Below are 27,532 nucleotides of genomic sequence, written 5' to 3'. Positions count from 1 at the left end.
GAACCCGGGTCTGCTGCTGGGCCCGGGCCGGGGGGGACGCCCTACCAACTGAGCTATGGGCGCCCCTGGAACTTTACATTAGTTTAACTATATAAAATAAGGGATATATTTTGTCAATGAGAAACTGAACAAACAAAACTATAAATAACGTCTAAAAAAAGATGCTGTTCCTGCTCAAACAATAATTTGTCAGACAATAACTTATTATCTTATCACCTTCTTATCAGCTGTTGATGTTGCTAACCTTGGAACCATTTTTTCATATTAAAAATTTATTTTGTTTCAAATTAGAATACCAATCAAACTAACGTTACCATTTCTAAATGAAACCTTAAATACATCCGGGTTATAACTTATTTATGAGTGCAGGACCAAGGGATCCAGTCCTGCGGCCAGTGCCTAATAGCTCAGGGGCAGTAGCTCTCTTAAAACATGCATTTATTTTGGTGTTGGGTGAAACTGGTGCACCCAGAGAATATAGACATTTGGAAGCTTTAACAAAAAAGGCCAAAAATAGCCATACAAGGCAATAATACAGATACAGTACAATGTGTAATTATCATAATTTTGGATCCACTCCACTACATTCACCCATCACTCAGTTTAACCCACATGATGTCATCAGCTTATCCGCACGTTTTACTGAAAGTCTGCGTTATGAACTGAGGCGAGGACATTTATAACAAAGAAGAATGAACCAAAGTAGGCTACACTGCTTATTTTGAATTATGGGAATTGTCGGAGGTTGTGGTGGAGGCTAAAAGGTCAGCACATCTTGGCCTCCGCAGCAATGCCTTCCACCGCTCTTTTAAAATATATATATGTTTTCAATGTTACAGAAGTGCAATACTAAGTTGCTCACTTTTTGTGCTCTTGAAATCTTTAATCTCCAGAATGCAAATCGCTGCCTCAAAAACTGAGGGAAGGGAACTGATACATTTAGTTTTTTTTTTCATTTGCTTATTCCCTAATGGCTCACACTGCACCAACCAAAGACTGCAGCCAAATAAGTGGTCATGTCAGTGTCCCTGAGCAATAGTTGGCTAGACTATAAATAGGCTACCGTTAAGTAGGCTACAGATACTGTGCTTTAGTTGAAGTGGACAGTGTAAAACACATAGACCTAATAACACTTGAAGTGTTACTAGGCCCATGTGTTACACTTCTCTCTGTTATGATCCTATAATTGCTTTTATACATGAATGAATAACATGAGGCTCCACTGCAGCACCAAAATATAACTCCACTGAAATAGGCAACATAAAGGCTGTGAAGCATGAGTTAGCCAAGGTCAGCGTCAATTCTTAAGAGGATCCAGTGGAGGTCACTGTTGTATCTGAGCTCCCTGAGCTTTCCAGTGTCACTCCAGGGCAGTCTTACCAATGTAAAACTGATTATCATCTGACCTCAGATTAACCTTTGTGGAGAGACCGAGACCCAGATTTGAGTGGGTATTTTTAAAGCTTTTTTTATGAAAAGTGCTGATGTAGGCTATGCAATGCCTCCCCTCATCCTCCACCTCATCCAATGCAGAACGGCTTCTACACTGTAGGAAGAACTGCAGCAGCACACCTCCCATGCACATTGCATTCAGGCAGATGGGTGAGAGAGGGGAAGGTGGGCGGGGTCATGTGGAAACGCCGCTTCTGATAGGCTACTGTAATATGCAATTAGCTCCGAACCGAGAGGCAGGCAGGCATCAACACAGGGACCTGTTTTACGGCAACAACACTTCATTCATTTTCCTATTGCAGCGGGCACGCTTCATGGAGCCGTCCCCACTCCTCTTGTTGTCCGCTCACAGAGTTGTCTCACTTTTCCTCCGCCTCTTTCTCAACTTTTCACGGCTACCGCAGCAGCACCATGGACCCGCTATGGACGGACAACGACGCTTCGGTACGGCATGCAAATACGTACTCTGACGTCGGCGATCATGTGGCTTTTGGCGTAGATCCTCCTTGTGATCGCCAGTTTTTTCTTTCCTGTCGCCTGTTGTCTGCTCGGTTATTGGGCCGCCGCGAGACTGTCTAAAAGAAGATTAGGCGTGTTTCTACGGGTTTAGTAGCCGCCTTGGAATTGTACCGTATACCTGAGCAACGCGCCAAAACGGATGGGCAGGTAAGAAATGAATAAACTCTTCCTCTGTTTTTCTAACGGCTCCCTCCCTCCGTCTCTCTCCCTCAGAAGTCACCCAAGTTAAAACTGCGTGTAGTTGTTGTTTTTGTGTGTGCCTCTCTATCCTGACTTGCCCTGCCGTTGCGTGGCTCCCATAGGCTACACGCCTCAGTATAAATATTTTAACTTGTCTAGCAGCATGAACTTTGCCTGCCCCTGCCGTCTACACCTGTGTGCGAGACAAACGTGTCGCCCAAGTTGTTATTTAGACATTTTCTCTCCCGTGTTAGAGTTTCACTTCGGTAGGCTACATTGCGGCGGCGGTAGGCAGTGAGGAGAAAAACACCGTGTCTACTTTTCCTCCTCCCCGTGTCGACATAACCAGCAAAACATGGCCGTCCTTTGCCGACATGTTGTTACGTCGATGGCGAGAAGGGAAGGGGGGGAACATTTGGGGAGAGTGTTTTTCTGCGCCCCTCTGTCACATCTCGGGCTCGGCCGGTGGAAACGACCGTTAAACTCCGTACAGCCGCCCACGTACACGCTCGAGTCTAGCGGGACTTGGGGGTTGAGTGCAACTTTTTGAGTACGACGTTGTTTATAGACTTTGATTTGCGCGACTCCGTGATGTAGGCGGTAACGTTACCACTGGTGATGCCTCCTCCCCTCCGAGACCTCGGCTCTTACTGCATACACAGGGGCTGAGTTCTACCCTTTCGTTGAATTAGCCCAGTAGGCCTAACTGCAGTTAGCCTACATTCAGGTGTGGTTATTAATTGTATTCAGAATATCAACTTTGCTTAATACGAACCCAGAGCCCCGGACTGAAGGCAGTCTGTGCCTTAGCCTACTGCTTTGGAGTCACACACTCGTGTCCTCAGTGCACACTAGGGAACCCTTTGGAGGGCTAGTGGTTGTTTGTTATGGGGTCAGATTAACATAATACAGATGGCAGATGAGGATTAGAGCATATGCCATAATTGTAAACACAAACGGTCTTAAACCCAGTGCCATAGTTCAAACCGGGTGACGCTGCTTGCTCATGGCCTAGGGGCTATATGCATCATCTCCTGTCTAGATTAGTTTCTTATATGTCCTAATAATAACAATAATTATATATGAAAAACTGTAGGTTCGCTTATGGGAGAGCATGCCAAGTTTATTTTGTAAACTCATTAACTGCAATATGTGGGGGGAGACTCTTACTGTGTCTCTTCTTGGGTATCTTATTTACAACAGCTTTTGTAATAAACAAGTTCTGTCTTACAGTGTGTTCATCCAGATACAGTGGCCTGCTAGTGCCTACTCAGTTTCTTACAGTTACATAGGGACCAAAATGTAATTAATTTATTTTTTAATCATTCTCTCATTTTTGGCCTGCAATTGTATTCTCCTCTGTCCCGGGCAATTGCATAATACTGGTTTGATTTCATAAACAGAATACCCAAAGATATTGACGATGACGATAGAAATAATGAGCAAAGAGAAAGTAGCACGATAGCATGTGAATTTGCCGCTCAGGCACATGGACACCAGCTGACTCCCAGAGTGCTGCTTACAATCAGATTCTGACCCATGACAGCACGTAGGCTGACATTAAAGTAGCATGTCATATCGTACACATTGTTGCCTATGATAAACAGGCCCTGGCACAGACCGACTATGCCGTAATTCAATGCACCTGTTCACCAGGGTACAGTCTCACACCTCTGACAGGTCAGCCGCTATACAGATGGGCCCATTACTTATAGAGCATTTAGTGTCTGCAGTGGGTAGATACTGCTAAACAGAGCTGTCACCCCATCGTAGTCTGTATTCTTACTGTGTGCGTCTGATGAAATATCTTGTTCATTCGACGACATCGCCTTCATACCGGGCTGACCCACGTTATGTTGCATTTCTGAACATTCCTTGATCATCAGTGTAGCCCAATCTGTTTTAAAAAGAAAACATGCAAGTGACTTTGATGATCACAGTGCAGTTAACCCCCGCCATCGTCATACCCGTTACCAGCAATTCCTCTGGGTATAAAAGCTTGGCTTCGCTCACTATGCCGCGCTCTCTCTTGCTCCGTTCCATGTGAATCAAGACGTGGCTTGCGTTTGTTCTTCTCATGGCTTCCACTTGTGATCTACCAAATCCCAGACGACGTCATGTAATTTGGAATGACAACTTGCACGTTCTTTATTGGTGGCTGAGCAGCAATCAAAGGGGTTTCTGTTGATGAAAGTAAACGCACACGCATGCAGTCACTCGGCACAGTGTAGTCGAAGCTGTTTGTCTCTCTTAACAATGTAGGGATTGCGGCCAAAAATAGGCCTTTTTAAACATGTATGTACACATTTAATTAAATCCAATTTACCCACCTTTTGATATATTTTTTATGTGTGTTTTGAAGTATGAATGTTTCCTGGCCTTCCCTACCAAACAGACCAAGTCTGTGTACTAGAAAGAAGTGATGAATATAAAGGATGACAATGTAAAATTCCTATTGTTGTCCAGTGTTGGGTATATAGGACAACTGAAACTACTGAGCAGTTTGACAGATGCAAGATTAAGTCTGTGTTGTATATATTTTTTGCAGGGAAACTGTTCTCAGTGTTGCCCAGGGGATTAGGGGAAATGCACAGATGTCCACACATCCCAACTCACTGTCCATAACATCAGTGATTGTCCCCTCATCACTACACTTTGACGGCAGCAGGGAGAGAGATTTGAAACACTGCATGAAACCCATTTGGTGTGTTTACACAAAGACAATTTGGCAGCTATTATTTTTGAAGTAGTGGATTGAAAAAAATAGAGATGCTCATTGAATTTTCCTCTTTTTTTATTATCCCACAGCCTTGCCCAAGCGTGTGGCGTGTTTGCGATGTGCAGCACTGCTGCGACCTCTTAGAATGTCACAGCCAAAACATCCAGCTGTGAGGTGGTCCGCTCTGTTTGTTCCCAGAGGCGTTTATTCGTTTACTGTAGTCAAGCGGTGGAAAATGAACAAGGCTCAGTCTGTCAAATGCGTTTAAATGGAATCCATTGGTATGGTCTAAAGGCCAAGAGAGTGCACTATAGTCATAACATATATATTTTTTTAATTGTGTGATATCTAGGCTTAATTGGTGACAGTCATCACAACGACAGATCATTGCATGCACCGATCATGCTAGTGGGCAGCAGTTGGAATGATTTGAAAATGGTTCTCTTACTGCTTTCTTTAAGAAGATTGACAGTAAAACACACAGGTAGTCCTATTTTATTTCTGTGGGAGAAAGTATGTGGTGTGTGCTGCTAATGTTATAGCTGTCCAGGATTGTGTTAAGTAATGGTTGCTTTGTAGTTTTCCACTCATGGTTATGATGACGAACTACTGGTAAGTCGTCCTTACGATTTATTAATGCCAAAGATATAAGATATCATCTAGATTGATCCTGTCCTATTGGCCCTTTAGCTGCTGAGCTAACGTTACAGTCCCATAGACTGGCCGAGCTGCTGCTCAGCTCTTAATTCAAGCCATAAAAACACCAATGTGATGAAAAACAAGGGATCCCAATGACTTTTTTCTATCTGCCATCCTTTGCAGTCCCGCACTGACCAAAGGTAAGACAATTCAGTCCTCAAGCAGCGAGCTAATGCTGGATAGTTTATGGACAGTCTCATCACTTTGTTCTGTGTAAACAGTACATGCGTTTGCTGTGGGTTCACCAGAAAGCAGCCAAAAGTCCATTTGTAGTTTAGTAAACTCTCAATACATGTTCACGCAGCTTATACAATCTCATGCCTGCTTTAGAGCATACTGTATATTATTTTCACAGTTGATGCTCTTGCTCAAACCCTGGCTGTTGATGATGGGCTTGTGGTTGCATTCTTATGGAGATATGGTGAACCATAAGCCCTTGTTCCTCTCCCCCCCTAGTTTCACTACTTGTTTTGGCTTTGCTGACTGAAGTACAGTATGCTGTATGGGAGACTGAAGCATCAATGTATTGTTCCTATGTTATTGAGATCCTACTAGTTTTCCTCCTATGATATGTGGTTCTTACTTTTAGGGGTAGGCTAGCTGACCTGTGGTGGGTTTACTTTCATCAAGAGATGTCCAGTAGAATGACCATACCGCTTTGGACTTGCCCAATCCAAAGCTATGACCACTCTCTTGGTGAGACACTGGAATGAGTCATTGGGGGCTGGAGGACTGAGGTCGTTGTCATCACACACCCCGTCGTGCTCAGTTGGCCTCTCGCTATGACATCACCAACATCTACGCCGCACATCTCTGTTCCAACCTTTTCAGGCCCCGGGTCCTCTCTCTCTCTCTCTCTCTCTGCTGTGCCAGCCTCCATCAGCTTCTCTGGCGTGTTGTTAGGTGACTAAGGCAACCACGGAGATGAGCTCATCAGCACCTGTAGGTGGGGATGCAGGGAAAGAGGCGGAAGAATCAGAGAGGCACAGACAGCTATAAAATGACAATAGAATAAGTGAGAATCAGATGGAGATAAAAGCCCCACATTCACCTTGACCTTTAAAAGCATTTATTATCTATGTTGGACTCAGGTCACTGTTTTTTTATTTAAAAAGGTTGCACTTTGTCAAACTTAGGATAGTTGGATTCCTGTAAATCTTACACCACAAAAGCAGAATTTTCCAGGTAAAGCACTCGAAAGCCACGGCGCTCTTGCATACAGTATGATGGTTGCCATCCACTAAGGAAATGGCCTTGGAAATCTGAGCAAAAAGAACCCTACTTTTTCTGAGCTATACTCCAACAATGACGTTAATGCAACCGAGTCAGAGGTGTCACAAAGAAAGCCGGTGACCAGAGAGAGAGAGCGAGAGAGTGTCATTAGAGGTGTGAAACAAGAGACGGTGAGATAAAGAACAAGGACACTCGACCCCACCATTAGTGTCAGTTAACAAGCTGTGTGGTTTTTTTTTTCTTTCTTCGAAGACTTCATTGCTCTGTGATTTATTATTGAGTGCGTAGCAATCTGCACTTGTAAGCATGTATTGAACTGCTCCACATACATCACCCAGCAGTCAGAGGACTCATTCTGCATTGCCACCGCAGTCATATAGAAAGTGAAGGTACTCCTTGGCAAATTAAATCCACCAGGTGAGATTCTGGACCCAACAACCACTACATGCAACTGTCAAAAAAAGTTATTTTAATAGCCCGCCCCACGCACACAATCGGTGCCTTTTTTATGTCATGTAGGTCGTACGTGCCTATGTGAGCATGTGTAGACTAGAGTAGCCCCTTCCCTTCTCCCACCACAGTGTGTCCTCCAAAATTTTAAGTTTGGAAAAAAAAGAAAGAGGAGAGAGAGAGAGAGAGCTTACTGAAAGGCATTCCCTTCTGCACTGCACCACGTCAGCCGCTGGCAGAGCAGACACGCCCCCTCCTGCCAGTGTGAGACCAATGAGGAGAGCCCGAGACAATTCACAAGCCACACCCACTGCAGGGAAGGCAGCGATTGACAGGTCGGAATGGCCGCACAGGAGCACTAAACGCTCGCTGAACAGACACACATAGAGGACATCCCGTATACAATATATTTCTCCTAAATTAACATTTCATTATAATGTCGTATCATTTGTGTTGATTACAATGCAGAACCCACGTTTTGCAGGACCCGTCCCCATTTCACTTGTCACTGCTGCTGACCTATTTTGCAGGCTGCTGCTGCTGCTTGGGTGCAGGGTGACCCTTGCCCTACTTCTCTTGTGGTCCACACAGTATTGTTTATGTGTGTATTTACTGTGACATAAAACTCTGACTAAACAGTAGTGGCAGTAGTTTAAGCTGCTAAAAGTTAACGCACTTGAGTACAGAGTTTGAAGAGAGAGATAGTAATACACTTATTAGTATGGCTGTCTGTGCACTAGGCAATAAGGCGTAGCAAAAGAGAGGCAGTTGACGAGCTTGACAGGGGGAGTGCAAATGTGACAGCGAAACCAAGCAGTGGGTGGCCGTTATCATGGGAGCTATTGAAACGTTAAAGAGGGAATAGTTCACCCCTGTGTTACTCTGTTTGCTGTGGTGAAACCCTGCCCTGCATCCCATCTGCTTTTCATTCCCGCTCGTAGCCCTTGGATCAAGTGAATCAACCTGGCCTTGTCATAGGGGTCAATTTGCGTGAGTGTAATCAAGGTTGCAGCCTTAGATATTCCCTGATGGTGTGTGTGCGTTGGATACAGTCTTTCCCCAATGTTCAGCAGGCAACGCATAAACTCAGCCCACCATAGTTTGACTCATGCTAGTTGCTACAAAACAGCACGTCTCACAGTCTATTGGTGGACTGTAGCGGTGTCTTTGGAAACCCATTCTAAAGACGATGCAGCTCCCAATGATTCCCCAATGGCTTGAACAAGTTCAGATACAAGGTTTCTTCTCTCCTCTCAAAATGTCATTCTGGCACCCCAATAATGTTAAATATTTTTTAGCGTGATGATTTGATCACAATCAGTTATACGGTGCACATGCCACTGTCCTGCAGACAAAATGAAGTTGAACTGGATTTTAAAAAGCCGCTCCTGTCGTGTCTGAATGACCTCTGCTGGCTTTCTCCTCTTGGATGGTACCACACATCCAACGCTTTCCGTTGGTTACGGTGTTACCATAGAAACACAAGCATCAGCCGCATATATTGGATATTTTTATAGCCTGCCCTTTTTGTGCGTGACGCTGTGTTGGGTGTTCAGCAACAGCGACGGGTCTGGCAATGTGAGACCGATGGGGGGGGGGGGGGGGGGGGGGGGGGGTTGTGCTTAATGCTGCATAAACCAAAATCCACGGAACACAGGATTCTTGATCGCATGCAGTGGAGCCGCCTTGGCACTATTTCCATCTTACTGTGTATATAGGCCACTGTGCCGCTCATCACAATGACGGCAGATTGAACAAGGTCACAGCGTGTAGTGATGACCAGTCCAGTTTTCTGTAACTTGACATATGAAAGCTTTTCATTTAGTTTTGTATTGTTTTTGATGTCTTAAAAAAAAAAAAAAGTTTGGCAACATTTCTCAACTTGCTGTGATATTTTCAAAGTCAGTCCCTGCAACTTGAGCAGATTGGATGCAACAACAAAAAAAAAGTGCAAAATACACAATTTACAGCAGCTCAGTCAAAATTTGCTGATGTGAGCAAATGTAGTTAAGATTTTAGAGAGCTGGTAGTTATTGCTGCTTTGTAACTCTGATGCATATCAGTATCAGCATTTTATGCCAGCCAATGAATAACAAGAAACTGGAGTGCAGAAATCCTAAAGATATGTTTGCCCAGTACATATCCCACATTTAAAGTAACAGTGAAGTACAGTTTCTATCTTTTAGAAGAGACTCCCATAACAGCATGCCTGGTTCTGAGCAACGGTAACAAAAAAAGTATATTATGTAAGAAAGCAGTAAAAGAAAAAAGCTAAGCATTAGAAACAACAACCTCCCTGTTTTCAGGGGTTTATATTAAGACGAAGTTATTGGTTCTCGCAGTGAACTAGTACATCAGCTTTTACAGTTTGTTTTTTTAAACAGACAAGATGTAGCATGTTGTAGATGTGCTAGTAATCACATTGAGATAGCGTTGGACAGAGCTAGGCTAGCTGTTTCTCTGATTACAGTCTTTATGCTAAAGCTAAGCTAACCGGCTGCTGGCCCAAGCTACTTATTTACAGTACAGGTCGAGGGTTTTAATTTATCCAACTCTGCAAGAAGGCAAGTGAACTCCAGTGACCAAACAACCGCTGTCATCATTCCACCACGGTAAGTCTGTACTCTTGTCCAGTAAAAGTAGCGCTGCTCTGTTGCTATGCAAAAACCCACCGAACACTCAGACACTGTGCTGCACTGCTTTTGCTCCAGAGGGGCCGCGTGATGAGATTCAAATTAATTCTGCAACGGTCCAAAATTCTGCCTCCTAAACCCCTGCTGGGGTATTAATGGTGGTGGTGCTTTTCCACACACACACGGTCCTCCCCACTGCAGTGGCTGACTTGTAGAACAAGCCGTCTGGAGGGAAAACACACCTCATACCCTCAGTGCAATATGTTTGTGATATTATATGTGTGATGATGGGGCTACAAAGTTTCACTTGATGCCAAAGCAATGTCCTGAGTATTTGTGCAGCTTGTGGTCTCTGTGTCTTGTCTCGGTATGTTCTGTAGTGCACTCTAATGTAACTAGCCAAGTGTGTACTTCACAAATGGTCTCTCAAGTGCGTGTGCCGCAGATTTTCCCATTCATGCACCTTTTTGTTGCTGCTGACTGAATGCCTTAAAAAGTCTGGCAACTGTGTCTGCCGCGTCTCCACATTCGTTTCTCCAGCCGCCCTCCCTCCCTCTTCACTAACAACAATGAAAACCTCGACCAGAATCTGCAGGTTGTTCAGCTGGATCTTTTGTTCAGGGCTGTACAGGAGAGAGCCACGCCACAAGACAATATATTCACATTTCAGGCAGTGTGTGGCCATGCAAGAGACTCGAGTGTACTTTAAGTGTGACTGCATAGTCATTTCGGATTTACTGCATATATCATATCAGCGATTTTGCACTGATTCCCTTACACTTTTCTCTAGAACGCACCGGCAGGCCTTTTGACCTCACTTATGCTTTCTTTACTGCCGTCTCACTGAAAACGGATATAGCACCAACCTTTTACCTTCCCCTTCGCTCAGAGCCACAGCTGCTGCAGTTGCCATAGTGATCCATGCGAAAAAGTTTTCCCCCGATAATTACATCGTTATATACATCAGTCAAGACCAAGTTCAGCCGGGGACATGGGTGGTGACGAGTTGGCATGGGGGAGACATTTAATAGATAACTGTGACAGAAGGCCTCACTTCTTCTGTGAGATGATACACAGAAACAGGGGCTGGGTAATGCGCTGTTCACTGCCATTTTCCTCTCATTTCTGTGTGATGTATCCTTCCACGGCACTATATTTCTGCTGTATTAGATCATCCGTCTGTCTTTGTACATTAGACAGACTCAGTGGGTATGGATGGTTTGTATTGATTTCCACCCCTGCCTGCGCTCTCTTCGGTATGTATGCCAGTGTGTAGCCTAAACAGATTACTGCCAGGGCTGATAAATGCATTTGCTGCCTGGCAGAATTAAAGGTAACTCCTTTCAGAAGAAATGCTCCTCTTGCACCAGTCAGACAACAGGCAAGTACAGAAAGACAGACAGACAGATTGGCAGGCAAGGGTCTGCCAGGCCCAGCATTCATACAAGTTTAATGAGCATCCAGACAGTAGGGAGTTTGTGGCTCCAGCGCAGATCTCACTCGGAGTCTGCACACAGGAGCTAACTGGCTGACTAGGTTAGACACACTAATGACAGGCTTAGGAGACCGACTGTGTGATCAGGGTTTGAAGTGCAGCCAGCTTTTGAGTGCAAAGTACACAGATAGTTAGTTAATTAGCCTTTGTAATGGAAATAAAGTGAAGATAATTGTATGAGAAGCTCCGACATTTGACACATAAGCTTGAGTTGTTTACAGCCAAACAAACAAACGGCTCGGATAATAAAATAAATCTTCACTCAAGGATACCAAATGATCATTTTTTTATTCATGACTCTGGAAGCCTATTAGCGTTGTTATTATAAAGGTGTTATACAAGTTTTTTTTTTTATCTCGATTCACTGACTGTTGAGCAGAGTTATACATCGCCATGGTTATTAATCACACACTGACTGTACTCAATTATATTTTCCGTGATGGCGTTCAGTGCTTTCAAGTAGCCAGGGGAAGAGCGGGGCCCCTCCCTCCTTCCACTGGAAATAATGGAGTAGAGATGGGAAGAGGACAGTGCTCTCCCCAGTGTTTCCCCAATGCTGGCCACTCTTTGCATAAGCTATTCTTTGTTTTAGACACTTGGTGAACATGAGTTTAACCTGACCTCTCAGAGCTGTGTGTTTTTATATTGTGTAAGATTTTTTTTCCTGGTTCAGCCTCTGCTCCTATTACCTGTCATGTTGTGAACAATGTTTTTTATAAATGAACACTAAATTGGGCTCAATGTCCAATGTCACCTATCAGCACATCTAGAAAGTGTTCAAGCTGTTTTTTTAGCAGCTATACAGCCCGAGTGGCCCTTCACATGCGGCCGGCAGATGCACCATCTCCAGCTCCAGCCTCCCAGATGTTGCTGGATTTAGGACTGGCTTGGAGGGACAAAGTAACAGTGGGTGGAAGGATAAGCATGTGCGTATCATGCCCGCCCTTTCCGAAATGTTTTCATCCATACGTCAGCACCCTAAAACAGGATTAGTAGGATCATCGGGAACGGAAGCATGTAACGTGAGAAATATTTCCTATGTGCTGTTCATGATTAGTCCATACAAGTGTGTAGTCTGCATGCCGTATGCATACAATTGGGACATACTTGTATATTGTGTCATTACATTGTTGCTTGAACTTGACCCTTTTGCCTATAAATCCGTCGCATTGCTGGTTGGTTTGTGTTGCAGCCCACTAAATGTGATGTAACTTGGGCTGCGCAGTAGATTGTGGGTCAGAACAGGCAAAGGCAACAAACGTGTGCTGGTTTGCACACGTCAAAATACGACTGGCCGTTGTGGGACATCCAGGTATCTTTTTGGTACACTGCATTTGATATCGTATATTGTGTCATCCTAAATCCTTTCCTGCCATACTAATAACTAACGAGAACAGTCCCACATGTAGCCCGGTCATCCCTCCCTGTACAGTCTCTGTCACAGCTGTTGCAGCCACTTGATTACGACTCTACGTCCACCACGGTTGCTATAGCGACACCATGGTAATGAGTCTGCATTCTAATGATGCCTCCGTGGGTTGTTTGAGGAGTTGAGATATCTCGGGACACTGAGTGAGTCGACTAGCAAATGACAGCCTTCAAGGGTGGGAGGGTGCAGTCAGTGCCATGTGATTGTAATGCGTAGCTGTTGGTGGCCCACATGACGCGTGTGACACTTTGGCGGCAACTGAAGACCCTAAAGTCTTTACTGTTGCTCCACCCTTTTGCAGTGTACCCTGTGCAGGCTGAGGTAGGAACATACTGTTTAAAATGATATTTGTTTTGTAGGGCGGGTTAGATATATCCCCTTGGTCAATATTTATTCATAAGCATCACACATGAGTAGTCTTGTTAACCGGAGATTTTAATTTGGGAGAGGACTTTCCCCTCGTCCTCTGTGCAGACTTGGTTTTATGGAACCTCATTATGTCCTGACAGAAGAGCACCTCCGCTGCATCGACTCATTTGATTTTTACTCATGTGAATATGAGTGTGTAGCTTCTGCAAAAGGCCTCCAGAATATCAATGGACTTTTTTTCAGTTAGATGCTTCTCTCTCCCTCCTCTCATTATAATATTATTACCCACGGAAAGTTTCCTCTGCTCACCCCCCCCCCCCCCCCCCCCCCTCCTTTGATTGAGGTTTAATTTTCACAATAAAACTTCTCTAGGCTTTTTTTACGGAAATTTGTCTGAAGCCGCTTTGTCTCTGGTTTCTCACTCTATTCACACTACACAGACAGATCTGCTCTGATTTATGATTAGTCAATATTTCACAGGACGTGCTGACAACCGCAGACTTGTCAGCTGCATATATTTGCATAGCACCATAGCACGCAGAACCACTGCTATCAACTGCAAGTTTTTACCCTACAGAAACAGACAGTCCATCTGTAGAACTTGTCCAGTAGGGTCTTTCCAGTGATTTTAATCCTAAACCCACTGCAATTAGTTTCTAGTTTTTCTGAAGGGTGACGACTGGGGGGGGGGGGGGGGGGTCCTTAGTTTTAACCAACATTGTTGTCCTTGTCTGGCAGTCGACCACCTGTAGCCCGTCTGCCGTGCCGACTCTTTGTTTGTCAGCTTCCTTTGACCTTTTCTCACTTCAAGCCAATTTCCCTCCACCTGTTGACTCTACCTCTATAGGATAGTGGCTCACTGCAGATCCACATGAAGCAATGCCCAGTTAAGAAAACAAAACAAAAGAACAGCATGTTGCATTTCTTGACGAGCACAAACCAGCCTCTTTGTTGCCCTTGAAATGGTACTTTGAAAGGGATATCTGTGGTTTGTTTTCCCCCTTGCATAGACTCCATCCCTGCGTTCCAAAACACACACACACTTTCTTCTTCTCTACTACATACTGCAGCTGTCCATAAAAAGTACATAGTTTGCCTACAGTATGCATTGTATACAATTACGTCATACTTTTCCTTTTATATATTTCGTCTTAACATTGGGACTTGAACTTGACTCTTTTGCTCATGAATCAGTCGCATTGATGGTTGTTCTCTGAGGCTCAGTCGATGTGACGTAACTATCGCTGTGCTGAGCAGTGTTTCCCCCAGCGCTTTATAGTTAAGGCGGCCGCCTTAGCAAAACCGGCCCCCCGCCTTGACTACTGACCGACCAAAAAAAAAAAAAAAATTAAATCTTTATTTTTTTATTTTTAGTGCTGCACAATTAATGTACTAGCAAGCGCGATGTGTGATTTTTCATGGTCAGAAATGCGCGAAAGGCCGTGATTTGCGGTAAATAAATGTGCACATATGTCTCCAAGCGTTTCTCTCTGCTCAGACTATCAGCTGCTCTGTGTCGGGGGCTCTGCGCGCGCGACCGTCCCGCGCTGCGCGCGACTACGGCATGTACGCGGGAAACGAGCAGCAGCAAACCGACATTTAACCTGTGGCGATAATAAACGCAGTGCGGTTCTATGGGGATATTTAGCTGAACAGAAAGAAGTGCTCTGCAAAGCTAGACTAGTTTAAAACTCCACATCACCGTGGCAACACAACTTATCGGCTCATACAGCGCAGAGAAAAGTCTGATACATGCATGAGAGTGATGGCCCAGGCACCTTTCAGTAAGTTTACAGAAGTGCACACTGTAACTGTCTTTGAAATGCCTTTAGTCATTTTAAGGGGAAAACACTTTGTATTATTTCAATAATTGAATTATTTTTCAAACAGCATGCTTGTGTAGCCATACAAGATTTATTTTTCTGAATTTTAAATGCTGCTTTATTTTTATGTTTTAAATTTGGAAATACATGTTACAACCAATAACCTCTGTATTTAAAAAGAAATCAAGCAAGTAGGCTAATAATAACCATATATGAATTAATCGCATCACAGTATGCCTATTGTCCACAATAATCTCACAACAGCCCCCCATCCAAAAAGGAACTTTAAAAAGCACTTTGATACACATGTTAAGTGTATGGTCCATTATTTGTATTTAGTGTGTCTGCATGGTATTGCACCAAAACAGTAGAACTTTTCTTTAATTGTATTTTGTACCGTCTGCATGTTTGCACAAAATGTGCACATAGCAAACAAAATTGCACAACTGTAAGGTCAGTGTCATTCAAATAAACAGAACCATTTCTTTAGGGCGCATTGGCATCTTTGAGCAAAATACCCCCAAAATTTTCGCCGCGGCGCTTTGCGCCGCGCCTCCTGTGCGGCTTGACAGTGACCACCTTGACTAAGACATTTCCTGGGGGAAACACTGCTGAGTATTGTTGGTCAGAACACAGCCGAAAAAGCATGCCGGTTTGCACACTAGAAATTGCAACCCGATGTAATAGGGTATCTGGGTATTTGTCAGCGTATTGCATTTGACATCATGCATTGGGACTTCCCACATGTTTTTCTGTCATACTAAAAAGCATGGAAGTATGGGTATTGGAAAGCACCCCATATGTCTGTTTTCTCAACAACAAAAAACATATTCTCTATATAGTGAATTAATTTGGTTTCAACTAGGGCCCGACCAATATGGATTTCATGGGGCTGATGCCGATACCAATTATATGCAAAGAAAAAAATCCCATTGCCAATTAATTGGACGATTTTAAATGTTTAGAAAAAATCCCAAAATATATATAGAAAAAATACTTTTTTGAACCCTTAAATATAGGTATATACGTATATACTTTGTCAAAAATGTGTGTAGGAACTTTTTCTTTATTGTAATATGGATTGTCTAAAGATATAAAGTGTTACAAATATGTCTTAAGTGCCATGGGGCATTTCTAAACTTAGACATTAAGTATTTTATCTTACCTCCAATCATTAACAGTCAAGAGATCACCAATGCCCCTGCTATTGGTTGCAGGGGGAACTGTCAATATAGTGTAAATTAATCCAATATACAACACACCTGCTGCTGTAAATAGGTTATAGCCTTAATGCTATTCATTTAGGCTACCTCCAGGGCAGCAATGCATTTCTCTAAACAGGATTGCTTTGCTTTGCTTTTTTAACAATAAATCAGTCGGTCCCTAGTCTCAACTTGGTATATAGATTTTTCTACAGTCATTACATTACAAACTATTTGCTCTTTAGGACTTGTATTGAGATATATGACCCAAAAATGTTTCACTGGATAACTGTACTGTAATTCATCAATAGCAGAAACAAAGGGATAGAATAATCATTTCTAAATACACATCGGCTTTTCTTAAAAACCCTGTCTCCTCTCTTCATTTTTCCATCCAGGCAGAATCCTGTCATGCAGTTCCAGGAGGTGGGCCAGCACTGGAGCTGACACTGTCAGCGAGCCCAGGCTTACACCGCACTGCACTACCAGACCTTCACCCCCCACTGCCCTCCTCCTCATCCCCCTACAGCCACTAATCTCACCCCAGGGGGAGACTGTTCCTCACTCTCCTTGGCTGCTGACTTCTCCCGTCCCTGAAAAACTGGGAGGGAGAGCCCAGGCCTGCTTCTGGGTCCTAGTGCACGCCAGTCACTCCTGGCTATTCTTAGGTACCTCAAACTACCCAGCCACCCACCACTCTGTGACAGTCTATAGTCCTGCATCCTGGACATCCTCATCACTGGCAAAGCACAAAGTACAGAGTGAGGGCAGAATCCAGGATCTAGCGCCATCATGTCCAGCCGACGGAAGGCCTCCACTCCCTGCATGATCCGAGCAGACCACACCATGGTGCAGCTGGATGATGACGATGAGGAAGAGGAATCGCACCACATGGAGGTACACTTTCAATATGTCTGGCAGCTGCACCAGGCTGTTCTTGAATATATTGAACAAGCAAATGAGTTTGGTTTTGTTGTTCTACAAATGTGTTAGTGGTTAATAGGTTATTTGGTTCGTATATCTTTACAGGTGGATTCAGCTATTCAGGAGATTGCTTGTTGTCAACCAGTGAATATTTCTTCACGTTCCGCTACCTAACCGTACTGTGTCTGCACGCTGAAAAAAATCTAGTGATGTGAACTTTGGCTCTGTAAACAGGCATGTTGATAGCCACAGTACGCCCCCTTTGTTTACACCTTTGCAGAGCCTAGGCTGTGTATTAACACCTGATTTTTTTTTTCCCCCAGTTCGCACACAGTACGAAAAGGTAGCAGATTGTAATGACATATTTACTTATTTTGACAAAAAGGGACTTTGACAACATGCATTCTCCGGAATCACTAACTCCACCTTTAATGTACAGACATTTTAAAAACAGTTTCTAATCTTATGATTTACAATATTTTTGTGTATTATACTGTGCCTTAATTAGTTTAATTTCCATCTATTCTAATCCTTCTCTTGCCTGGGATACATGTCCAGATGACGACAACAGAGAACCATACCGGGGATGGACCAATGGAAACAGATCTCCCTACAGAGACAGAGCCTTCTGTGGAGTTAGACCGGATAGGCAAGACCCCGGAGCCCCCAACAGCCCCAGACAAACCAGCAGCTGAGTCGCCGGACCTTTCCAAGCCCCAGCGTAAGCAGCAGGGGGGCTACGAGTGCAAATACTGCCCCTTCTCCACGCAGAACCTCAATACTTTCAAAGAGCACGTGGACGCCAACCACCCCAACGTCATCCTCAACCCCCTGTACCTGTGCGCCGTCTGCAACTTCAACACCAAGAAGTTTGACACCTTGACGGAGCACAACGAGAGGTGTCACCCGGGGGAGAGCAACTTTAAGTTCAAACGCGTCAAAATGAACAATCAGACAATCTTAGAACAGACAATCGAGGGCTGCAGTAACAGTGCAGTCATCTACAACGCTTTCGGTGCCGTTTCAGGCAAAGGGGACGGACTAGGCCCTCTGCCACTCGGTAAACCCACCGCGGTCAGGATTGGTAAACCAAAAACATTGTCGTCGTCAGACAGCAAACGGACAGAATCCCAGTTGGGTAAACTGACCTCGGATCTGGTAAAGAAACCGATCACTGCAGTCAATGTGAATGGGACGGTCATCATCCCTGAGTCGACTCTACTCAAAGCAGACGGCCTTTCTCACATCATGCCTTCCCTACAGCGGCCTCTCAACTACACCCAGGTAGGACACACTTATTTTCTTTCTTCACTGCTTCACAGGAAAAGGAATGGTTTGGCATTTTCAGAAATTTGCTGCCAGGAGCTAAATAATAGGACTGATACCACTCTAATGTCTCGAAGTTAAAAATATTAAGCTACAGCCAGCAGGTGGTTAGCTTAGCTTTACAAAAAGGCTGGAAGCAGCATGAAACCTGACAGTCTTACCTAACCTTTTAAAGCTCTTGAGCTTAGTTTTAGCTAAGCTATGCCAATTATCTGCTGGCTTTAGCCAAATATTTAGCCTATAAACATGATTGTTTTTTTTCTTCTAACAACAAATAAGCAAATACCCAAAACGTCAAAAATACTTAAATTGCGACACTGCATTAACCCATTGATGACTATTGCAATCTAGGATGCATGTCCTTAAAGGCCTACTTCACCAGTTTGAATATGAAGGTGTATTGAATTCTGAGATCCTATGTAGTATAAATGTGCAAAAAAAATTAAAATCGGTTCATCCTAGCCTGAGAAAAGGCAGAAAGAGTGTTTTTTTTAACCCTATATTTCTCTTTCTCGTGACATCACAAAAAGAGAAATATAGGGTTAAAAAAAACGTACTTTGTAAATATTACTGTGATGTCACAGTAAAAGACATCACAGTAATATTTACAAAGAAAGTTTTTTTTTTTAATCCTATATTTCTCTTTCTGTGATGTCACGAGAAAGAGAAATATAGGGTTAAAAAAAACACTCTTTCTGCCTTTTCTCAGGCTAGGATGAACCGATTTCAATTTTTTTCGCACATTTATACTACATAGGATCTCGGAATTCAATACACCTTCATATTCAAACCGGTGAAGTAGGCCTTTAATGCCTGAGGGTTTTCTGAAAAAATAGTATGAATTGTCAAGTCTACCAAAACCTTAATATCTAAGCCTGTGTAGCACATAGAAACATGAAATAAAATACATTTAAAAGTTAAGGTTCACAGGTTTTATTTAAACATGCTCCCTTAGCGCTTACAAACCAACACATTTTTCTAAAAATCGTCAAAATTAGATGGGGGAGAAAAAAAAAGAATAAATAATATAAAATATTTAAAAATAATGTGCTAAATGAGGTTATAATCCTGCTTCCTTTTAGCATGGATAGTAGTGACTGAGTGTGTAGTGGAGGGATAAAGATAGACAGATATAGGAAGGAGAAGATAGCTTTATTTTATTATTTAGTTCAGTTATCACTGGCACCATAAATCCGACTTCCCAGTACAACTGGAACGCAGACTGACTCTTGCTGTCGGGAGCCGATCAGCTGGTCCAAACGGCTGTATACCACGGATATGAAAACGAAACTGAAACTTAACTATCACCTGGCTGGTCTTAAGAAATCAACAAAACCCACCTCATGTGTATTTGAACCAATGACGGTGCATTCTATGTTGCGCACGCCATGAAAATTAGATAAAGTAACAATGCTGCGTGACGCAGCATCAGACAGGAGATACAATGTGGTATCACGCAGCAGCCGTCATCAATGGGTTAAGAGTGATGTTGTAAAAGTGGGAAAAATGTTCGAATTAACATTTTAATGTTTTCCTGGCAACAAGTTACTTTATGGGTCTGTAAATCTAATAATTGTCAAGGAAAGAACGATGTTATTTAGTGCTAATTGTGTTGAAAAAAAAAAGCATGTGCAATTTAACACACATGGAGAATGAAGTCACCAATAATAAATGAATAATGAATCATATATACAATCATAATACATATGCTACAGTTCATGCTTTTTTTATGAACACAATAACTGAAAACACATCTTGTGGAAACCATTTATTTGTATTGTGTTAACTTCAGGTGCCGAAGATCGCAGTGCCCCTCAACACAACCAAATACAACCCTTCGCTGGACGACAATCTGACGCTCATCTCCTCATTCAACAAGTTCCCATACCCAACACAGGCAGAGCTCTCCTGGCTCACCGCAGCCTCCAAGCATCCAGAGGAGCAAATCAAAGTGTGGTTCACCACACAGAGGCTCAAACAGGGCATCAGCTGGTCGCCGGAGGAGGTAGGATACACAGTGATAAAGAACCTTTTAGCCACTCTTTTAAATCCCTCCAGTGTGGTTTAGTGTATTTAGCCAGGTCTTTTTCAAAACATTTGATGCCAAATACAAGTTACTGGCTGACTAAAATTAATAATGGTTTAAGACATTGTATTTCTAGCATGTTTGTTATGTTTGAAATGCAATTTATTAACATGTGGCATATTAATTTGCTATGCAATGTCCCATGTTATAACACTTTTAAGCAAATCATAGCTCAAGGTACGAGTACGCCATCAGTTTTATTATTGTGGGTTTTTGTTAGAATACTAATCTATGTAAGGTTAAATTATACTAAATATATAATATTTTTCACTTTACATTGACAAACCACAAAATTGCAGTCTTAAAGGCCTGCAGACCTTGATATTAAATCAGTAATACATTAAAAAAATAACAGTAACTCAATACATGATCCCACACTGTCCATTTTGAAGTTCTCTGATTACTACAGATAATAATGATGATGAGAGTATAATTGAATAATAATTTCCTTCTATGACAGGTGGAAGAAGCCAGGAAGAAAATGTTCAACGGCACCATCTCTTCTGTGCCTCAGACCTTCACCCTGGTAACTCCTCAACTCAGCTCTCAGTCCTCCATCAACCCCACAGCCTCCAAACCCATGCAGACTGCAGCCTCCATCCTGCAGTCCCTCCCCTGTCAGCTCCTGGGTCAGACCAGCCTGGTGCTCACCCCAGTGGCCAACGGCTCCACTTACACCTGTGCACCGCTGGCACTCACCGTGGCTAACCAGGTACACAACGCAGAATCCAGGTCCTAGCGAGTATAATCTAATCTGGTAAAAACCTCACCATGTTTTGTTCTAACTCCTGAGACAACCATGTAGGCTTAATCTAACTTGACACATTCAGTTCGAGGTAGCCTGTATTTTCACTGTGTTTTTGCGACAGGTGGCACAGTCGCTGAAAAGACCCCTGGCCTCCCCTGTGATCGCCACCTCAGAGAGTAAACGGCCCTCCATCATTCAAACCATCTCGGCGCCCCTGGTCACATCTAAACTGGCATCTCCCAAAGTGCTGAGTTTCACAGTTGACAGCAATAAAACAGCCGAGCAGCTTTCAGTGCTGAGGTCCAGCTACACACAGTGTCCTTTCCCCGAGGAAGATGAGGTAAGAATAAGTGAGTGAAATGACATTTTTATTGTGCCATGCCTTTTTATAAGGTCATGATAAATTAAGAGTGATTTTTTTTTTTTTTTTTGGCATTTGGAGTTTTGTAGCTACTATTAGTTTCTAATCTTGATTTACTGGCTTTTTTATTGTTATTGTTTTAAGACACACAGTGATAAACACCATACCTTATTGTTTCATTAAATTGCATCTTGTCTGTGCTAGATCTACAGGCTGATAGAAACCACCGGGCTGTCCAGAGGAGAGATAAAGAAGTGGTTCAGTGAACAGAGGCTCCTTAATCTCAAAGGTATGAGGTGGGATCTCTGCCACACATCTTCCTGTAGCTTTTAAACACCTTATTAATGTTAGTTCCCAGAGGAGTGTTTTTTAATACTTAAACCTTCAAAAGCAAAATACATAACAAACTGGGGAAGCTAATTGTGCTTTATCATATTCAATAATCAGTTAATAATGATATTGTATCGCAATTCACAAAGCGGTGATCCTTTAATTAACACCAACCACAGACCAATCTCCATTTAACCCACCTTCTCATAGCTTCTCGAAAAGCTTTCCTACAACAGATTGCTAAATTATCTGAACGACAATGACATACTTTATGAACATCAATACAGTTTCAGGAAAGCCTGCTACACTTCCATGGCTATTACACATCTGTTGAATGAACTTCATAGAGCAAAAGATAATAAAGAATTAACAATAGGTATTTTATTTTTTATTCTTTTATTCTTTTTTTATTCCTCAAAAGCCTTCAACACAGTTGACCGTCATATTTTATGAACGCAATGGAACGCTTGGGCCTTTATGAACAAGCACTGGCATGGTTCACCATGGTGCAACATAAACGTCAGTGTCACATTTAAAGGAGTTAATTCCCCTCCTCTTGTGATGAACTGTGGTGTCCCTCGGGGATCAATCCTTCCCTCGCTTTTTATTATTTATATTAATGATTTTATTTGGAGATGATACTAGTTTTTTTCACACACAAATCCTCATATCTTCACTAGTGTTGTTAATGAGGAACTGGCAAAATTTCAAAATGGTTCAAAATTTATAAAAAAAAAATTGTTGCACAGTTCATGCTGTGTCATCTGGTTTTATCAATTACCTTGGATAATTCACCAGCGTATTTTGGTCCTTAAGTCTCTCTCTCTGTGTCTCTTACTTGAAGGCGTTCCCCCTCCACCAGTGCTGGTGAAAGCAGAGGTGACACCTGCAGCCAAAGATGGCCGTGTAAAGAAAGCGGTCCCCAGCCAGTTTCCATTGCTGGAGCGGGTGAAGGGGAAATCATCAGAGCAGCTGAAGGCGCTGGAGGAGAGTTTTCAGAGAAGCAGTTCCCCAACAGAGGCAGATCTAGGTAAGCCTTCTACCAAATGATTTGGTGTTAGATCCTTCTCATTGTGGTTTATTGAATGAGACGCATACTACACAACATTTTAATAAAAAATTGAGTTATAGTCACACAAAAATAATCCGTCTCAATGATCACTTCTGCCCCTCTAGAATATGTGGTGGTGTGTTTATCTGCACCTCATGTGACCTTCCCCATCCGTGGGAGGTTTTTTGTGTGACTCTAGACTTAGTTTTTTAACGAAAATTTTACATAATCAAACCTTTAACTGTTGAGGGGAAAAAGGGAGACACAGCATTTAAACAAATGGTTGTTTTCCTTTTTATTGTGTGCTGGTCCCCTTTCTTAAGTGGGATGTGTGATGTGAGCACATTACATTTGCATACAGAGACACAGGACAGCCCTCCTGCAGGTCGGTAGCTAATGAGGCAGAAAGTGGGCCAGCAGCTAGCCCGTCTATATTTCTAGATCAGTTTACATTGTGAAGTTCGTGGGGGAAAATATCACAGAACTTTTAAAGTAGAAAAAAAAATTGTTGAGACTTAATTAGGATCACATCAGCGGTGTGCTTGGTTCAGTATTCTCGCTCTATAACTGTTAGAATTAATTAAAGAAGTCCAGTAGTGCGTTCTTGTAGTCCGTAGCATGTGACTTCATTTCCTTTCACCCCAAAGGATCTGCAGGCCTGTCTCTGGTGGGTGCCTGCATGACAAGAATAGCGGACATGTTTTTAATGAGCCCATTTCTAAGTCCCCTAGAGAGAAACCCAAGGTCCCCCAAGTCCCAGGTTCCACAAAAAATAAAGAAACTTCCACTTCACCGCTCATATTATCCACTTGAACTGTGTTCCTCTGCAGATCAGCTGGCCCAGGAGACTCGGCTGTCCAAGATGGAGGTGGACTGCTGGTTTTCGGAGCGTCGGGCCCTGAGGGACAACATGGAGAAGGCTTTGCTCACCATGGCTTCAAAGAGCACGGAGGAGCGGCAGGGGGCTCTGCTGATGAACGGGCGTTCTCACCGGGAGCCCGGGCGCTCGTCTCCTCTTCCACCCATCCTCTCCTCCTCCTCTTCTTCCTCTCCTCCCGTGCTGGCTGCCTCCTCCCCCCAACCTCCACTGCTCTCTTCCTCCTCCCCCCCTCATCCTCCAGCCCTCTCCTCCTCCTCCTCCTCTTCCCCTCATCCTCCCCTCCTGTCCTCCACTTCCCCCCATCCTCCACTCCTCTCCTCTTCCTCCTCCTCCCCTCATCCCCCAGTTCTCTCCTCCTCTGCCTCTCCTCCCATCCTCACTTCCTCCTCCTCCTCTTCTCCCCAACCACCCATCCTGACAGCATCCACAAGCCCTGCCCCCATCACCGGCCACTCCCTCTCCCTGCTCAGAGAGGTAAGACTGAGCTGAAAACACACCAACGTTAGCGCTGAGTGGATGGGGATGTTTGAAAATGTTGACACAAGTTAAAGGTGGAGTCAATGATTGGGGAGAATGCTTGTTGTCAGAATTAGTTAATATCTCCTCACGATCCACTACCTGTCCCTACCGTGTTCTCTGAAATAAACAAGCATGTTGCTAGCTACGGTGGGCCCCCTTTGTTTAAACACCCTTAGCTTACATACAAGTACAGAGCCTAGGCTGTGTATTAACAACAGATTTATGTTCAGCGCATACACAGTACAGACAGGTTGTGAATCGTGAGGAGAGATTTCTGATTTGACAAAAAGTGACTTTGTCAAAATCTCCAGAATCACTGATTCCATGCTTTATATTTTCGAATGATGAGTAACACATCTCACTTTTTAAAAAGTGAGATGTGTTACTGATCATTCAAAGATATTGTACTGATATTTAAGGAAGAGCTGTGTGATTGACACTACATAATGAGATTTGCTGAGCTTGACTATGAGAAGTGCCATAAGAAAGCCAGTATACAGGGTGAGATCTGACAAATAACTGCGCTGTCGTTGTGTTAAAAACAACTGTCTGTATCCCATAGGATTACAAACGGCCTATAAATGGAACATGCATCCACCAGACATCTCTTGCTCTGTAAAACACTGCAGAAGCAGGCTGTCAGTTAATGATGACCCATATATTTTAACTACCACAGGCTGATTTTTATATCTGCCATCAGCAATAGCCTATGTATTTATCGTGTAGCGCACACCCACACTGTACATAAAGCTAATTGTGGAGGCTTTTAAACACAATGCTCAACTGAATTGTTTAGTGACACTCAACTACACACACCACTGTATCATGTTTTACTGCTAGAGAGTAAAAGAGGCATCTGTTTGTAACTGTTCAACACATTGTGTTTCCATCACTAAAGAAACGCTCTCCATCTTGGTTTATTCATGTTCAGTGGTAAAAAAAAAAATCAAAAGTAAAGCTATTTATCATAATTCAGAATAATGGTGCCGCTGGTTCCACTATTATATTTATATTATTTGATTATTGTAAGTGTTAGTAATAGTGCACTATTTAAATAATATTGTTTGTTAGGACATTGTATCTAGTGCATCATGTTTGATATGATCATGGACTGATTAGTATACAATCTCAATTCATAAAGTCACTAGAAAATGCCCTCAAATTAAACAAAGGACTAAAATTTGAACATGCTAACACTTGTTAATTGGCAGCAAACACAAAATACAGCTGAGGCTGATGGGAATGTCACTAGTTCACAAGGTATTTGGACCAAATGCTGTCTCGAGATTCAAAGCCAGCGGATCAATTAAGTTACTATGACAAATTATCCTCAGGGAGACTAACATATATTGGACAAGACATTTTGTTTATAATATATTATTCTGTATATATGGCTGTCCATTCAATAGATTTCAGTCTGGACCAAAGTGGCTCCTCTCCTAAGCACAACCTCTGGCAGAGATGCTCTTCGTGTGAACAAACTATCTTTTACTTTCCCCCATTTTCTACTTACTCTAATAGTAGAGCTTTGTTCATTTCAATAAAGCGTTTGTGTTGGGTTACAGTGAATGCTGGTGTAAAATGTTTGACATAATCTTCCTCCACAGACCTTCTGTCGGACCCAGTGGCCGTCCCCTGACGAGTACAGCCAGCTGGAGGTCCAGACAAGCCTGGGACGCACCGACATCGTCCGCTGGTTCAAGGAGCACCGCTCGGCAGTGAAGAGCGGTGAAACCCTGGACTGGATGGAAGCTTTCCACAGCCAAAAGCTGGCAGAGCAGCAGAGAGCGGGCCATGAGCAGAACGGCCAGAGTGCTGAGAAAAGCCTGAGTGTTTCTTTAGAAGTCAAGGCTGTGACAGGTGGGTGTCTGGAGCAGAGTTTTGTTTTTTTATTTTACTTTTTTTTTGGGGGGGGGGCATATTTTTTTAATATCCCGGTGTTTTGACTTTGTGTTTTCTCTTGGTTGCAGTGGAGGAGGCTGGTGGTGAGAACAGAGCCACAGAGCACTCCAAGCTGCCAGACCAAGACCAAGACCAAGTCCAGTTGTTGACCGACAGATTAGCTCACAGTGTGACAGACCTGAGCCGGACCAGACCAGACCAGACCAGCTCCCCCACTGCTGACAAGGGGAGGTGGGTGGAGAGATCCTTTTTATCCTAGATTTATTTTCTGCTGTGATGTTCATGTTATAAAGGCAACAAAAAAAAAAGTCTGCTCACAGCCAGTTTCAAAAAAAAAATTCATAAAGGAATAGCTAAGGAGTTATTTTAAGGTAACAGTCTAAAAATACAGCACAGTATGAACATCATAAGTTACGTGTGCTTAATGACTGCATTCTATGTACTTGTTATTTGTTGCATTATTCAGATTCCCAGACATTGTTTATTTCTAAAACCATTCAATGTGCAAATAAAAAAAAATCCTTGGTTAGAGTTTGTCTGTGTTTGAGCTCTGTGTCTGTCTCTCTGTCAGGTGGGTGAAAGTGACTGTGGCCGTGGGGGAGGAGAGTGAAGGAGAAGTGGAGAGACAGAGGCTGGCCACAGACACTGACGTCCTGACCATGGAGCAGCCTGGGAGGGTCACTGGATGATGGTAGGTTGAACAGGTGGAATCAGCTTCTTGAGAATTGGTATGATTTTTTTTTTTATGTTATCAAGCTTTTGCCCATGTATACATAGCAGAAGCATTAGCAGCCACTTTGGTTCTCCGCTAGCCATCCGTCTGCAGTTTGGTGCTGGGCAGGTAGCAAACTGCGGGGCTATCGGAGATGAAGGCCTCTATGATGACAAGAAAGCGGGAACACATACTCCATTCATAGCCTCACTTCACTGGCTTCTTGTCCACTTCAAGATTGATTTTAAGATTTTATCAGACTGAACTTACTATTCAGATCACAAACAATGGTTAGTTGCAGTTGTAGCTGAAACAAAGCTGAATATTATGGCTGTCGCCGTAAAGGCCATGATACCCTGCCTTTCACTCAATGCATGCTGCTGGGATATGATCCAGCCCTCCATGACTGTGAACAGGAATAATTGGCTGCAGAGAATGGATGGATGAAAGTCAGGGAGGGATTTTGCAAGCGTCACTGGGTGACTTGGCT

The 27,532-nt window shown here is 43.2% G+C and overlaps 1 protein-coding gene across 2 annotated transcripts in view; it reads left to right on the top strand.

Annotated features, from left to right (window-relative positions):
• The first annotated feature begins 1,883 nt into the window (after positions 1–1,883).
• The window catches only part of zhx2a (zinc fingers and homeoboxes 2a), a 27,366-nt gene continuing 1,717 nt past the window's right edge, over positions 1,884–27,532 (top strand). The window contains exons 1-12 of one of the 2 annotated variants that reach the window (XM_080039672.1): positions 1,884–2,118; positions 16,602–17,100; positions 17,686–18,411; positions 20,246–20,458; positions 21,000–21,251; positions 21,409–21,627; positions 21,853–21,937; positions 22,823–23,008; positions 23,860–24,383; positions 26,036–26,288; positions 26,399–26,561; positions 26,902–27,021. In XM_080039672.1, coding sequence (XP_079895798.1) covers positions 16,996–17,100; positions 17,686–18,411; positions 20,246–20,458; positions 21,000–21,251; positions 21,409–21,627; positions 21,853–21,937; positions 22,823–23,008; positions 23,860–24,383; positions 26,036–26,288; positions 26,399–26,561; positions 26,902–27,019 — 2,844 coding nt within the window. In that variant the 5' untranslated portion in view covers positions 1,884–2,118; positions 16,602–16,995 and the 3' untranslated portion in view covers positions 27,020–27,021. The remainder of the gene's footprint in view (positions 2,119–16,601; positions 17,101–17,685; positions 18,412–20,245; positions 20,459–20,999; positions 21,252–21,408; positions 21,628–21,852; positions 21,938–22,822; positions 23,009–23,859; positions 24,384–26,035; positions 26,289–26,398; positions 26,562–26,901; positions 27,022–27,532) is intronic. The other variant, XM_080039673.1, reaches the window with a different exon arrangement.

Source organism: Ammodytes marinus (genome assembly GCF_949987685.1).
Source record: "Ammodytes marinus genome assembly, chromosome: 13".
In the NCBI taxonomy this organism is placed as follows: Eukaryota; Metazoa; Chordata; class Actinopteri; order Uranoscopiformes; family Ammodytidae; genus Ammodytes; species Ammodytes marinus.
The sequence above is the reverse complement of the archived record's forward strand: the minus strand, read 5'-3'. Positions and strand labels throughout refer to the sequence as shown.